Source organism: Corapipo altera, unplaced genomic scaffold (assembly GCF_003945725.1).
Source record: "Corapipo altera isolate COAL_440 unplaced genomic scaffold, ASM394572v1 113, whole genome shotgun sequence".
Taxonomy (NCBI): Eukaryota; Metazoa; Chordata; class Aves; order Passeriformes; family Pipridae; genus Corapipo; species Corapipo altera.
In genome coordinates, this window is record NW_020884895.1 from 11,950,189 (window position 1) to 11,963,211 (window position 13,023).

General features: G+C 47.8%; 3 protein-coding genes across 3 annotated transcripts in view; 2 read left to right on the plus strand and 1 right to left on the minus strand.

Moving 5' to 3' along the window:
- MED12L (mediator complex subunit 12 like) overlaps window positions 1–13,023 on the minus strand; it is a 91,748-nt gene that overhangs the window by 51,093 nt on the left and 27,632 nt on the right. The window lies entirely within an intron of this gene.
- P2RY14 (purinergic receptor P2Y14) lies at window positions 2,393–9,851 on the plus strand. The gene is made up of 3 exons (XM_027647349.1): window positions 2,393–2,507; window positions 6,763–6,851; window positions 7,653–9,851. The coding sequence occupies exon 3, from the start codon at window positions 7,671–7,673 to the stop codon at window positions 8,682–8,684; it is 1,014 nt and encodes a 337-aa protein (XP_027503150.1). The 5' UTR covers window positions 2,393–2,507; window positions 6,763–6,851; window positions 7,653–7,670; the 3' UTR covers window positions 8,685–9,851.
- The window catches only part of GPR171 (G protein-coupled receptor 171), a 3,637-nt gene continuing 3,265 nt past the window's right edge, over window positions 12,652–13,023 (plus strand). Inside the window, exon 1 of the mRNA XM_027647343.1 lies at window positions 12,652–12,748. The gene's annotated coding sequence lies outside the window, so the exon portion shown is untranslated. The remainder of the gene's footprint in view (window positions 12,749–13,023) is intronic.

Sequence of the window (13,023 nt, forward strand, 5' to 3'; positions counted from 1 at the left end):
GCAGAGGCAGCAGGGATGTGCCCGAGCTGTCCCACCACCTGCACGCTGGGCTCAGAGGAGCAGCCAGCCCAGTCACACAGGTTACCAGGGCCACATTTTCTCTGGTTTTTCCTGGGTGGAGAGTGCAGCAGGGGAGGCATAGAAAAGAATATCCAAACCACTACGATCCAAACTGATTCATCTACTTTACAACTTCACAGCCCCATTTCTACGTGGCACAAGAGCAACTCAGGATCTGATCTGAGACCCCGGGAAAGGAACTGGGTATCAGAGATCACTGAGAACCCCTTTTAAGCCAGGTGGAATTTTCTGAGTCAGACTCCCCATTCAAAGCCAGTTTTTCAAACAGGGAATAATAAACAGGCAATCAAACCCCAAAGATGCACCACACATGGATGTCACCCCAGCAGAGGCCAGCCCTGCAGTGACACATTTACCATATTAGACCACAGCAAAGGCCACTTCCATCACGCAGAGGTTGGCAGTCTGACCCAAAGTGTTGGCTGCAGGCTCAAGCCATGATTTTTCTGATGAATCAGCAAAAAAGCATATTCAGCTCTTTGCTAAATTCTCAGACACTTGAAATAATGGGAAGAACTCCTGAATGTTTCAGTTATTTTCTCCAAATTTCACTAAGTCTCTGAACAATGACCTCCTTCAACAGAAGTGCCCATGGGAGGGACAGATTCCATCAAGGTTTGGGGACAATTCTGCTTTGCCAGAAGTTCCTCTTACTCTTTATTTTATACTCCTCTTTCAAACTAAGTTGTCCTGGTCAAACTGCACTTCTCTTCCTCTCCTGCAAGGATTCCATCTGGACACAAATGGAACATTGCTTATTTTAATTTTAGGCTTAGATGAGGAAGCTGTTGGAAAAAGTTTGTTGTAGGTCACACTCTGAAAGCTGACCCTGGTCCCAAAAGGGATATTGAGGCTTCTGCTGCTGCTTCTGGGGAGAGGAAGCACAGAAATGAAAAAAAAAAAAAAAAAAAAAAAACCAGAAAAAAAAATGAAGTTTGGGGTTTTTTTAGAATTAATTACAAACTCTGTCTCAGAGGCTCAAAGGTTTTTAAAGCCAAAGCCTTATCTGACCTATTCCTCTTGTGCTCACTTCAAGAAATGACCATGGGGTGGACAGAAAAAGATGGAAAATTTGGTTGATTGGTGCCTTCTGGGGAAGACCTGAGAAGCCTCGTGCACTGTCCTGCCTGATCCATAAACCAACAACCAAATCCATCACCCCAAAGCCATGAACTGACCACTACAGCTCGAGCTGGGAGTCTCAGAAATGAGAGAGGGGCAAGAGTGCTCACAAAAATGTACAGACAATTTTACCCCTCAAGATATCCCCTTATTGCACTGAGAGAGATTCAATGAAATTGGGGGGGAGGAAGGAACTGGAGGTTCAGGTTGACAGGCCCCAGCCCCGAGGGAAGGATGTTCACACGACATCAACACATCACAGAAGGTACATTCATTTCTCTGTGCCTTTGAGCCCTCCTTGTATATGGATAAACCCTCACAAAAGGAATGCCCATGAGGAATTGTATATTTACTGGAGGGTTTGGGTAACACACTGTCAAGCAGAGCTCAAGCCATGCTCTAGATGTTTATCAGCTCTAAGATACACAATTTACATATTTCATTTATTTTAAAATAAACATTTAAATTTCAATTTCTCTCCCCCAACCTCAGCTCCCTCTCAGAACATACTCCTTTCCCACATTCACAAAGATATTAGCTTTTCTATTACCACACATTTTCACTAATTCTGTGTTTGATTTCAAAGCCTCCCAGTAAACCTATGGGAGGAATAGAAAAGGAGGAAGCCAGGCAGGTGAGTAGGATTAAAAGAAAAGAACAGGACAAAAAAAAAAAAAAAAGCAGCCAAACACCAAAGACCCATCAGGTATCCCCAGAATCCATCTCCCAGTGTGAGCACGCCCTGGGCAGGCACGACGCAAGCCCGTGGCTCCAGTTCAGAGCCCTCCCATGCACGGAGCAGCAGTCCCGGGGCAGGATGCGTCACAGGAAAGGTCGCAGCCAGCCCTGGGAACAGTTTAGGAAAAGCAGACTCCAGCCGTGCAGTTGGGACGCTCGCTGCTGTCTGTGCCAGCTGCACTCGTGTCCCTCCCGGCCGCTGCTCAGCGCCCGTGTCCCGGACCGGCCCCGGGCAGCGGCGGCTCCCGGAGCCCGGCACAGCTGGGCAGGGCAGGGCACGGCCCCCCAGCCCTTCCCCTTCCTGCTCTGAAATCTCCCGCCCGGGCGGGGAGCTCCGATCTGCCCCGAATCCCCCCGGGGCGGGAGCGCCCATCCCCGGCACAGCCTCCGCCGGGAGCGCGCACGGGGCCGGACCGGGACCGGGACCGGGACCCCCTGACATTCCCAGGCTGCAGCTTCCCGGCCGTTTTCCGTGTCAGGGCAGCTGTGAAGGGCTCGTCCTGTCCGTCTGTCCGTGTGTCGCAGCTGAGGAGGAACCACCGGCGCCATCCCGCACTTCTGTCCAGGTGAGACGTCGCCTTCCATCACCTGCTCCCGCCCCCGCCAACGTTCTCAATTAACTGCCACTGAGACTTTATTTTTTACATTGGCAAATAAGGTGAACATCCATACTTTCTGCAATCCATACTTTCTGCAAACCACTAACAACTCAGAGCACAAAGCAGCAGTTGTAACTAACTACAGAAAGCTGTACAGAAACTGCTCCACACCTGTGAGGCTGAGCCAGCACAGATGGAGGACACACAGGCAAGGATTCCTCTTCTCTGTCTTAAGAAAAATATCTTTTCTTAGCAACTACTTTTGTTTTAATTTACGACTGAGGAAATGTAACTGTATAAAACTCATAGTTTAAAACATCAGAAATAGAATTTAAAGTAAAATATTTAAATGACAAATTTTACCATTAAAATAGAATATTAAAGGGAACAATTTCTTTATTTGAAACACATTTTACTACTTTTAAAAATCTAGTTTTGGGACAACAAAATTACTGATTATTAATGTTTGATTGACCTAGTGCCCTGATTTTAGCTAGGGAAGAGTGAATTTTCTCCTGGTAGCTGGTACACAGCCGTGTTTGGGTTTGGGATGAGAACAATCCTGATGTTCTCAGCTGTTGCTGAGCAGGGCTTGCACCAAGTCAAGGACTTTCCTGCTTCTCATGCCCTGCCAGCACAGAGGGGCATAAGGAGCTGGGGTGGGCACTGCCAGGACAGCTCACCCACTACTTGTTCTTCTTGGGGTTTATTTATCTCTCTTAGTTATTATTTTCTTTTCATTGCAATCTTTTTGTCATTATATTTCAGTTCTTAAACTGTTCTTATCTGATCCTAACATTTCCCCTCGTATCCACCACTCTGACATGGTAATTTGGAGATAGGATGGATCTCCGTGGGGAAATTTTGAGGCTTAATTAAAAAAAAAAATTTAAGCTAGATCTGAAAATGATACTACATGCAAAGAGCTCAAAGCATTGTCTGAGTTTCCATGTGGGTATCAGGGTTTGCACAGAGACTTCACAGGGTAACCTTTTAATGCTAAAAGCTTATGGGGTCAGAATAATGCAGACCCTCGTCTAAAAATCAGAAACAAAAAGGGAATGAAAATTTAGCTTATCAGAAAAATGAAGCTGTTGAATTTCAGATTTCAAGAGAGCACAGGGACTGCTAGAGAGTAAGGAGAAATGAAACAATTACTGGTGGGTTTTGCAAGACAGAAATACAATTCTGCCCTTGAGGTGTCCAGATGCTGTGGCCAAAGGAGCCCACGCTGCCCTTGAGAGCTTTAACAGGAAATACACCCCCTTATCTGCACTGCTCTGTGCACCTGTACACACTGCTCCCTGCGCCTGTACACACTGCTCCACGTACCTGCTGATCTGCACTGCTCCTTGTACCTGTACACACTGCTCTGTGCACTTGTACACACTGCTCCGTGCGCCTGTACACACTGTTCTGTGCACCTGTACACACTGTTCTGTGCACCTGTACACACTGCTCCTTGTACCTGTACACACTGCTCCCTGTACCTGTACACACTGCTCTGCTCTGTGCACCTGTACACACTGCTCCCTGCACCTGCTGATCTGCACTGCTTCTTGTACCTGTATACACTGCTCTGTGCACCTGTACACACTGCTCCCTGCACCTGTACACACTGCTCCCTGTACCTGTACACACTGCTCTGCCCTGTGCACCTGTACACACTACTCTGTGCACCTGTACACACTGCTCTGTGCACCTGTACACACTGCTCCCTGTGCCTGTACACACTGCTCTGTACACCTGTACACACTGCTCTGTGCACCTGTACACACTGCCCTGCTCTGTGCACCTGTACACACTGCTCTGTGCACCTGTACACACTGCTCTGCTCTGTGCACCTGCTGGCTCTCCTGCCATGTCCTTCAGAGCATGTGCCAGGAGAACATCCCCTCTGATCCAGCCAATGCAATACCTGTGGTCACCAATTGCTGCCTCCTCACTACAGCATCCTGGATTTTGCCTTTTTGGATTCAAAGTGATTTGTTAATGTGTGTAGAGTTGTTCACACTTCTGCTCTTCCCCTTACTAACTGCAGCTGCAGACAGGACACACCCACAGTGTCACCAGGCTCTCACAGGGCCACAGCCACAGTGACATTCCCAGGACACACATCCATTCTCAGCTGCTGTCAGAGGGGACACTGTCCTCACCAGCACCCCGAGGAGCAGCTGAGGAGAGACACGGCTCGCTCGGCCCTCTGTCCTTACACACCAGCCCCGAGGGGTCTGGAAGGCACAGCAGTGAGGAACTGAGACACTGCAGAGGTTACACTGCACTGACTGACCCCCCTCCCCAGAGCCACGCAGAAAGGGGGCACCAGCACCATGTCTGGTGCCAGTGCAGTTACTCCCTAACTGCTTCCTGCAGTGGGAACTCGACTTTATTTCTTCATCCTAATTCATCCTTTGTCATCCTAATTCCACTCTTCATCTCATTTCCCTCCACTACATTCTGTGACAAACAAGAACAACTACCACCCAACACACCATTTTCAGGCACTAAAATAACCCACAGTGTATTTTGCATACCTTTATTCTCTTAAGTACTAAAACCCAGACATTGCCCCATGACAAATGACATAATAAGAGCAGTAAATAACAAAATGTTTGTCTCTTGGCAAACTTGCATCACGTTAAATCTACCAACATATCTCCACAAGCACTGCCTTCCAGAGATGAGCAATTCCAGCCAGGGACCCTGAGTGGCTCCACCTGGCACCCACCCCACAGGCTGCCAGGCAGGGCTCCTCTGTGGGGATGCAGAGAAGGGTCAGAGCAGCCCTGAGCAAGCACAGACTGAGAAGTGTCCCAGTGCCTGGGGGAGAGGGTTCCCCTCAGCCAGCCCCAGACACCCAGCCAGGCACGTGGGAGCGTGGACAGCACCCACAGCTCAGCACAGCTCCCTGGCCCTGCCTGTGCTCCTGAGCCTTGCCCCTTCTGAGACCCCCAGGGAGACCCACAGCAGCTTTCTCACTGGATTGCACCAGCATGGCCAGCACTGCAAGTCTGCCCAGTACCGACATTCCCACCACATTAGAGAGAAAATCTTAAACCAAGGTTCTTCTTTTAGCACACTCAGCACAATTTGCAATAGCTGCGGTGTATGTCGTGCTTCCTCCATCTCTAGCTTCCTCCTAACATCAGAGGTACCATCAGGCACGATCATCTGCCCTGATTAACTCCATTTCGCAGTTCAAAAAAGATTTCTGGTGACATTCACCACTGTCACCAGTTCCTGACCCAGTAATTGCATTGCTTATTTATTTATCAAGCAGCTGCATTCATTTCCAAAAATAGCTCAGATGTGCACTTGGTACTACAGAATCTTTGGTAAATTCAGGGAAAATAAAAGAAACATGACTTGTAAAGATTATTCTTACATTCAGTAAATCAGCCATGAACTTTGAAAATTGACAGCCAAGTTCAAGAATTGCCTTAATGCTACTGGGGACAGTCAGGGGACAGTGCAAGAGTCTGACCTCAGAGGGGACTGAGCACTTCTAATGGTTTATGCTACTTCCCTTTTTGTGTGTTTTGCCAAGACAACACCATTTGCAAGCTAAGGAAGTTCAAAGCTTTTCTATATTTTACCAAATCAATCTTGTTCATCCAGTGAATCAAGTTTGCTGGTTCGCACAACGAGTTGACATCATTTACACAAATCAATACACTTCATGCTGGCCCAGGCGTTCTGGGCCCAGAACTGCTGCTCGAGTACAAAAGGCCGTTTGTGACACCCATCCCAAGAGCTGGCACTAACGTGTGCCCTCTGCCTCACACCAGCAGCAGCCACAGGAGCCACCCTGTGGGCTAACGGGGACAGGCCAGTGATGGGAGAGTGCTCCCTGCCCCCCTGAACCACTCACAGCAGCAGGACAAGGCCTTCCAGAAAGAGCCAAGTGCGTGAGGAGGTGACAAAGAGAGCAGGTAACACTGCTCATGAACGTAACTATTGCAATGCACAGCAGGGGCCACAGGGGCCTCCAGCCTTACCCATGCAGTGAGGGCTGAGGTTGGGTATGACCTCAGCCTCATGAGCTCCATGGCTCTGCCCTCAACAGCTCCCACGTCCTGACAGGTCTGAAGCCTGGCTGAGTGCTGATTCTGAGGTGATCTAAGCAAGTGTTGCACTGCAGGAGCCCCTCAGCACCGTGGGTCACACTGTCCAATAAAAGACTGTGTCACAATAAAAGACTTTCTTCCTGTCTCTCCCACAGGACTCACAGCAAGAGCAGAGGCCCCGTGCCCAAGAATGGACAGTGCTCTAGACCCTTAGCAAAGCTCCACAGCAGGCAAGGCAGAAAAGGTAAGGACTTGCAATGATACGGAAAGATGTGCAGAGTCTGGCTGGGACTGTGGCTCCCTCTCAACAACACACAGTTGCTAAATGTGCTGGTACCAAATGTAAAATTTGCCTGGGGTGTCCTCCATGCTGCACAGACACAACAGACTTTACAAAGACTTAATATCCACATCTCTAATGACACAGTTCTGAAATAATCTCAGCACAAAACATACTTAACGAACTTCCTAAGCCATTTAATATCTGCTTCCAAATCCAAGCACAGAAAGACCCACCTGTGGGTTCTTCACTTTAGAAAACCCCACAGAGCAGGAACAAGTTCTAAACACACCACATGCAGAGAGAGGATCCTGCTGAGACAGTCTGGCAAGAGGAAATGAACAGGGACACAGCAGAAAGAATAGTTTTTAAACACAGTGTATTACTATTTAAATAAAAAATGCCATTTGCTATTGGTGCCTTTTCAGGAGGTCCTTCTAATTTCAGCAGTATCACCCCAAATTGGACTCATGCCCAGGAAAGAGGCACCCCAGGTCTGGAAGGCAATGGGTTAAGTCAAATAGAGAAGCAAATGGATTCTCTGTTCAGAGCAGCAGCATGCCCTTGAACATCACCAGACAGTGAGTGAAATGGCACCACTTGGAAAAATACTCTGCCCCACTGCTGGGAGCTGTGGTGTGGGAACATGGTCATTTCTGGGAGGCAGGCCACGTTTATTTGGAAGCAAGAGTAGAAAACTTACAGTAATTAACAGAAAGCTCAGCATCACTCTGTCCTACTGAGATACTGTTTCTCTGCTTCTAGGAACGAAGGCACTGTAGGATGTTCAACACCAGCACAAACTCCTCGGGACACAACTGCAGCCCCCGCACAGCAGTGACCACGACAGTCATCCCACTGCTCTACTCCTTCATCTTCCTCACGGGGCTCTCGCTGAACGCCCTGGCAGCCTGGCTCTTCCTGCACGTTTCCAGCACAAAGAGTTTTATTGTCTATCTCAAAAACATCGCCGTGGCCGATCTCCTCATGAGCCTGACGTTTCCTTTCAAAATCCTGGCTGATTCAGAGATTGCACCTCCGGAGCTCAACCTGTTTGTGTGCAGATACTCTGCAGTCGTGTTCTACATGAACATGTACATCGGGATCACCTTTTTCGGCCTCATAGGGTTTGACAGATACTACAAAATTGTAAAACCTTTGTTCACCTCCTTTGTTCACACAGTGAACTACAGCAAGGTGGTCTCTATAATCATATGGCTGTCGTTAATGCTTATATCATTTCCAAATATGATTTTAACTAATGAAATCACTAAAGACAATTATTCCAGAAAATGTATAGGTCTTAAAAGTGAGCTTGGCAGACAGTGGCACACAGCGACAACTTATATTTGCACAGGGATTTTCTGGGTTGTTTTTATTCTGCTAATCATATTTTACACTGCTATATCCAAAAAAATATACAACTCTTACAAAAAATTCCGAAGGAGCTCAGACACGGCCAAGAGAAAAACCAGCCGGAATATATTCAGCATCATGTTTGTGTTTGTCATTTGCTTTGTTCCCTACCACCTCTGCAGGACCCCATACACCCTGAGCCAGACCAGCTCCCAGTTCACCTGCCAGTCCCAAAAATCACTGTACTATGCCAAGGAGTTCACTCTGATGCTCTCTGCTGCGAACATCTGCCTTGACCCCATTATTTATTTCTTCCTCTGCCTCCCCTTTAAAGAAAAGCTGTATCAAAAACTGCATCTCAAGCTGAAAGCTTCGAGTGAGGTTGAAATTTCTAAATCCAGAAGATCAAATACACTTCGGGAAAGTATAAACATCTTGTAGTTTCAGGTCTGTACAATTGTGCACGTTTCAGGAAGTCATTCACGAATGCAAATGTCCCAAAGAAACACAACAGATGAGAACCAACAACAAACAAAAGAGGTTTCAACACAAAACACCAAGTGCTCTTTCTCTGCACATAACCATTATTGTATGTGCCAATGTATTCACAATGTGCTGTTTCACTGACGCTGTGATTGCCCTAAGATGTGACACAACCCATCTGGATCTTCAAAACAGAGAGAGGAGTACCTGGAATGGCATGTTCTAGAGCTCCAGGCCATAGGTCTCTGAAAGGATCATCCAAAAGACCCAAAACCAAACCAATTTTCTGCTGTTTCTCACAAAGCCAGGCACGACACACGACAGCCACCAAAGCAGCCTGACAGCCCTGGGAACACCCAACAGCTCCCCCTCGAGCAGGCAGAGCCCTCAGAGGCAGCACGAGGATGGTCAGCATGAGTCTCTCAGACTTGGCCTCCACCAGCCCAACCAAGGGGACCCAGACTGTGCTGGGAATCTCACTCGTGTGTCTCCTGGGTCACAGAGCAAAGGGTTGGTGGCAATGTACAGCTTAAGGAAGGATTCTATGCCAACAACTGGGGGGAGAGGGGGAAAGACAACAAATAAAAAAATAAATTTAAAAAGAAAATCAAAAAACCACACAGCAAATCCTCACAGATACATACAAAGCCTGAAATATCTTTGGTTATATATATATACATATAAACATATAGAAGTTTTCTTAAGGGACATATTCTATAAAATTAAGAACTAAACATAACTATTTGTCACCCTTGGGCAAAAAGTGTCAGAATATTTCTATAAGATGTGATGTTCAATCTAAGCAAGGGTTTCAAGAGGATCCTTCTATAAAGCAAAGAGCACAGTTACACTGCACGGTCTTCCTCAGGACTTCTCTGAACTAACATGAACACAAACACCTCCACACCAACCTGCAGAAACTCTGCTGGTGCAGGAACAAGCAAGAACATCACAGAGCCATCTGTGAACACACAGGTACAGCTGTCTAGGAACTCCAGGTGCATTTAAATCCAGAAAGAATGGTTTGTTGGTTTTCCCATGCTTCTGACACAGTGATAAAGCATTTCTGTCTGTACCAAGGTAACAGCTGAAAGCCACCAATCTGCTCTGTACAAATATAATATCTTTTATAATTGTATTTTTCAGTGCAGCTGGGTTTTTTTAATTGATTTTATCACTGTACAGGGAAAACCCACCAGGGCATAAAGTCTCTACTAAAGCTTTCGGGCAGCAGTTCTGGAGGCTGAATGCTTTCATTTTTCTTAACAAAGAAACTCCAGGAAGAGAAATAACACATGCTTCACCCTTCTGTCACTGTGTTTCATTTTAGTCCCAACAGATAAGAGTGAAAAATTTTCAAACATCTGGTCCTTGCACCTTCTCCAAGACCGGGGGTAACTTCTCTTGGTCTGAGACCACTGGTCTGCAGCAGCAGAATTCCACCATCCCACAGGATTGTATTCCAGCTAAAGGTCTGGACACCTCTGCTGGATTCACACACACCTTTGTGAAGCAAATCCACCTCCACGTGTTTCTCACTTGCCTGGAGAGCAGTCCCAGCTGGACCCCAGGGAGGACCAGCACCCAGGGATCCCTGGATCCCAGCACCCCAGCCTGGGTGTTCACTGGACTGCAGGGGCTGGGGGTCCCCAGCCCAAACCTGCCCACAGAGACTACAGGACAAGGCTGTGTTCTGGTTGTGTTTGTTAAGAAAATACATAAAATATTATTTACGTGGTTCTTTCAGAGCTCCCCAACTCCATTAAACAGATTCTGGAGGCTCTGCCTTCTAAGCAAGGGCGCCAACCTGCTGGGGAAGGGAATCTGGTGCTTTGTGGAAGATCTTTCAACATTTATGGCAAAAACATTCAGTTCCCTGCGTGGCAGGGCTTGGTATTTGCCTATGTAAATCTACATAGTTGTGGCTGCGAAAGATCACTGGCATAGGCAGATAAAAACTCTTCCCCAATATATATTTGAATGATTTTTTAATTGCTTTGCAAGCTTTGAAAACATTATTTATGTTGCTTCCTCACCCCAGCAGATCACTGATATTAGAACAACAAGAATCTACATGCAGGCACTGGGGAAAGGGTTCTGATCAACACCCTTGTTCAAAGGAATGCTACATATAATTCACTTTGAAAAACTCCTCCTCCAAGAGCTTCACTAGTCAAGAAACACTCCTGTGCCCCTGCTCCTGCTACAAACCCACCCTGTGAGTGACAAGTCCCAAATGACACCAGTGTCAAACCAAGCCCCTGCTCCATCTCCCCAACCTTGCTCCTCACTTCGCTGGATGAACTGAAGCCAATTTTTTTTAGCACTGGGTAAATTAATCCTTTCACATCTTTCCCAGCACATCATGCCTCAGACACCCCAAGCCAGCTCCTCACACACCCAAGTAACTCATATTCACATGTCTGTTCTCCTCCTAAAACACCTCTGCAGAAAGGGCAGACCGTTTCACACTAAAGGTTTACCCAACTATCACATACTTTGTCTGTTTAGACCTGGAAGTTTCCTGAGTTGTAAACTGACTACTGAAAAGGGGAGAACAACAAAGATACAGAGACAGAAACAACTGACAGTGCTGCAGTTTGGGTTTAAAAAAAAACCCCAAAAGTATGGCAAGATCAGCTTTGCATAAGCAGAACACCCTAAAATGAGCCCATGTTTGCTCACAACTGGACAGGGGATCATGCCGGATCACGACGCTTTGCAAACATTTTGACAAATATGGTCTGAACTTTCAGCTTATGACTAAACATAAAACCAAATATTCTTCATCTGTTCCTTCCCAAAGCTCTGGTACAGGGTTTGTAAATTCCTGTGGATTCTCAACTACAACCAAGTACCACCAGTTAGAGTTTCAGTATCGCAATCAGTCCCTCACCCCCGGCATGGTGTCAGACCTTTTCCCATGGCGTACCAAAAAAAATAAAAATATTTCCCCTACTTCCCTAATGTGTCATTTTTATTTTTAATGGTGCTTGGTAAATGTCCAAAGGTTTAGAATATTAATTGAGATCAGCAGAATCCCGACATACCTTAAAATCCACAAATTAGAGTGGAACTCTAAAGCAAACACTCGCGAGATTCCCAAAACCTGGAATTTCATGCAGGTATATCACAATGAGCAAGGACCAACTACATTGCAAAATCCTGATTCCAGACAGATTTTAAATGTAAAATATATGGGGGAGGAGGGGCAGGGTGCAACAGGGTTTCAGATTTATAAAAACAAAAGCAAAGAAACAGCCACTGATGTCACACACTCACAGCCCCAGGTCAGGGATCTGGGACTGAGCAGATGAACTTTTGGGAACCACACAAGAAAGTCCACACACTGAGGTTGACCTAACCACACATCTCAGGACCCTTACATATTGAACACATGATAAACATTTAAACCTTCAGGCCTGAAAGCAGCAGGACACACTGCACAGGGCAATACCAGGGGGTCAGCCAGGCCACAGCTCCGGCCTCCATCCCGGACAGCTCCTGTCCCTGGCACCAACAGGTCAAACACCTCTGACCATCTGTCCTCCACAAAAGCTTAATGGGAATCATACAAATCTGCGAGACTGGCCCAGCACCACGCCTGACCCGGCTGTTCCCCAGCCCATTCCCCACCCATCAGTCCCCGTGGGCAGCAGGGTGGGTGTCGGGGCACAGCCCTCGCCTGCCCCTCCCCAGGAACAGGAAAGAGGGGGCCCTGGGCTGTTCCGTGGGCACTTACGTCTTTCTGTCCCACTCTTTCGGTAACTTCCACGTGATTGAGCCATTTGAACTCTGGGTTTAACTGCGTCAGTCGCCTCATTTAAAAACCACAGCCACGTTTTCAGATCCCCACAGAGGCAGCCGGAGGAGAAGGTCACACACCATCGGGCTGGAGGAGAAGGTCACACACCATCGGGCTGGAGGAGAAGGTCACACACCATCGGGCTGGGGGAGCAGTCGCTGCGACACCTCAGACCTTTGCAGACCGATGCCCAGGAGAGCCCAGGCCACAGGGACAGGTACGTGGGTTCAGTCTCTGTTTCAGCCTGTTTCGATGCCCATGGATGTACAGTCAGAGACCCGGCTGTGCCAAACGCACGGGGTCGGGTCGGGCTCAGCAAACCAGCCTGGCTGTCGGTGCCAGTGTCCCCGGGCAGAGCCACGCTGTGCCCGCAGGGGCTCCGGCCCAGCAGCCCCTCAGGGCTCGGTTTGCCGGGGGCTCCAGCCCAGCAACCCCTCAGGGCTCGGTTTGCCGGGGGCTCCAGCCCAGCAGCCCCTCAGGGCTCAGTTTGCC

Coding starts and splice junctions, on each gene's coding strand:
- P2RY14 (XM_027647349.1), top strand. CDS start 7,671: ATGTTCAACACCAGCACAAACTCCTCGGGACACAACTGCAGCCCCCGC.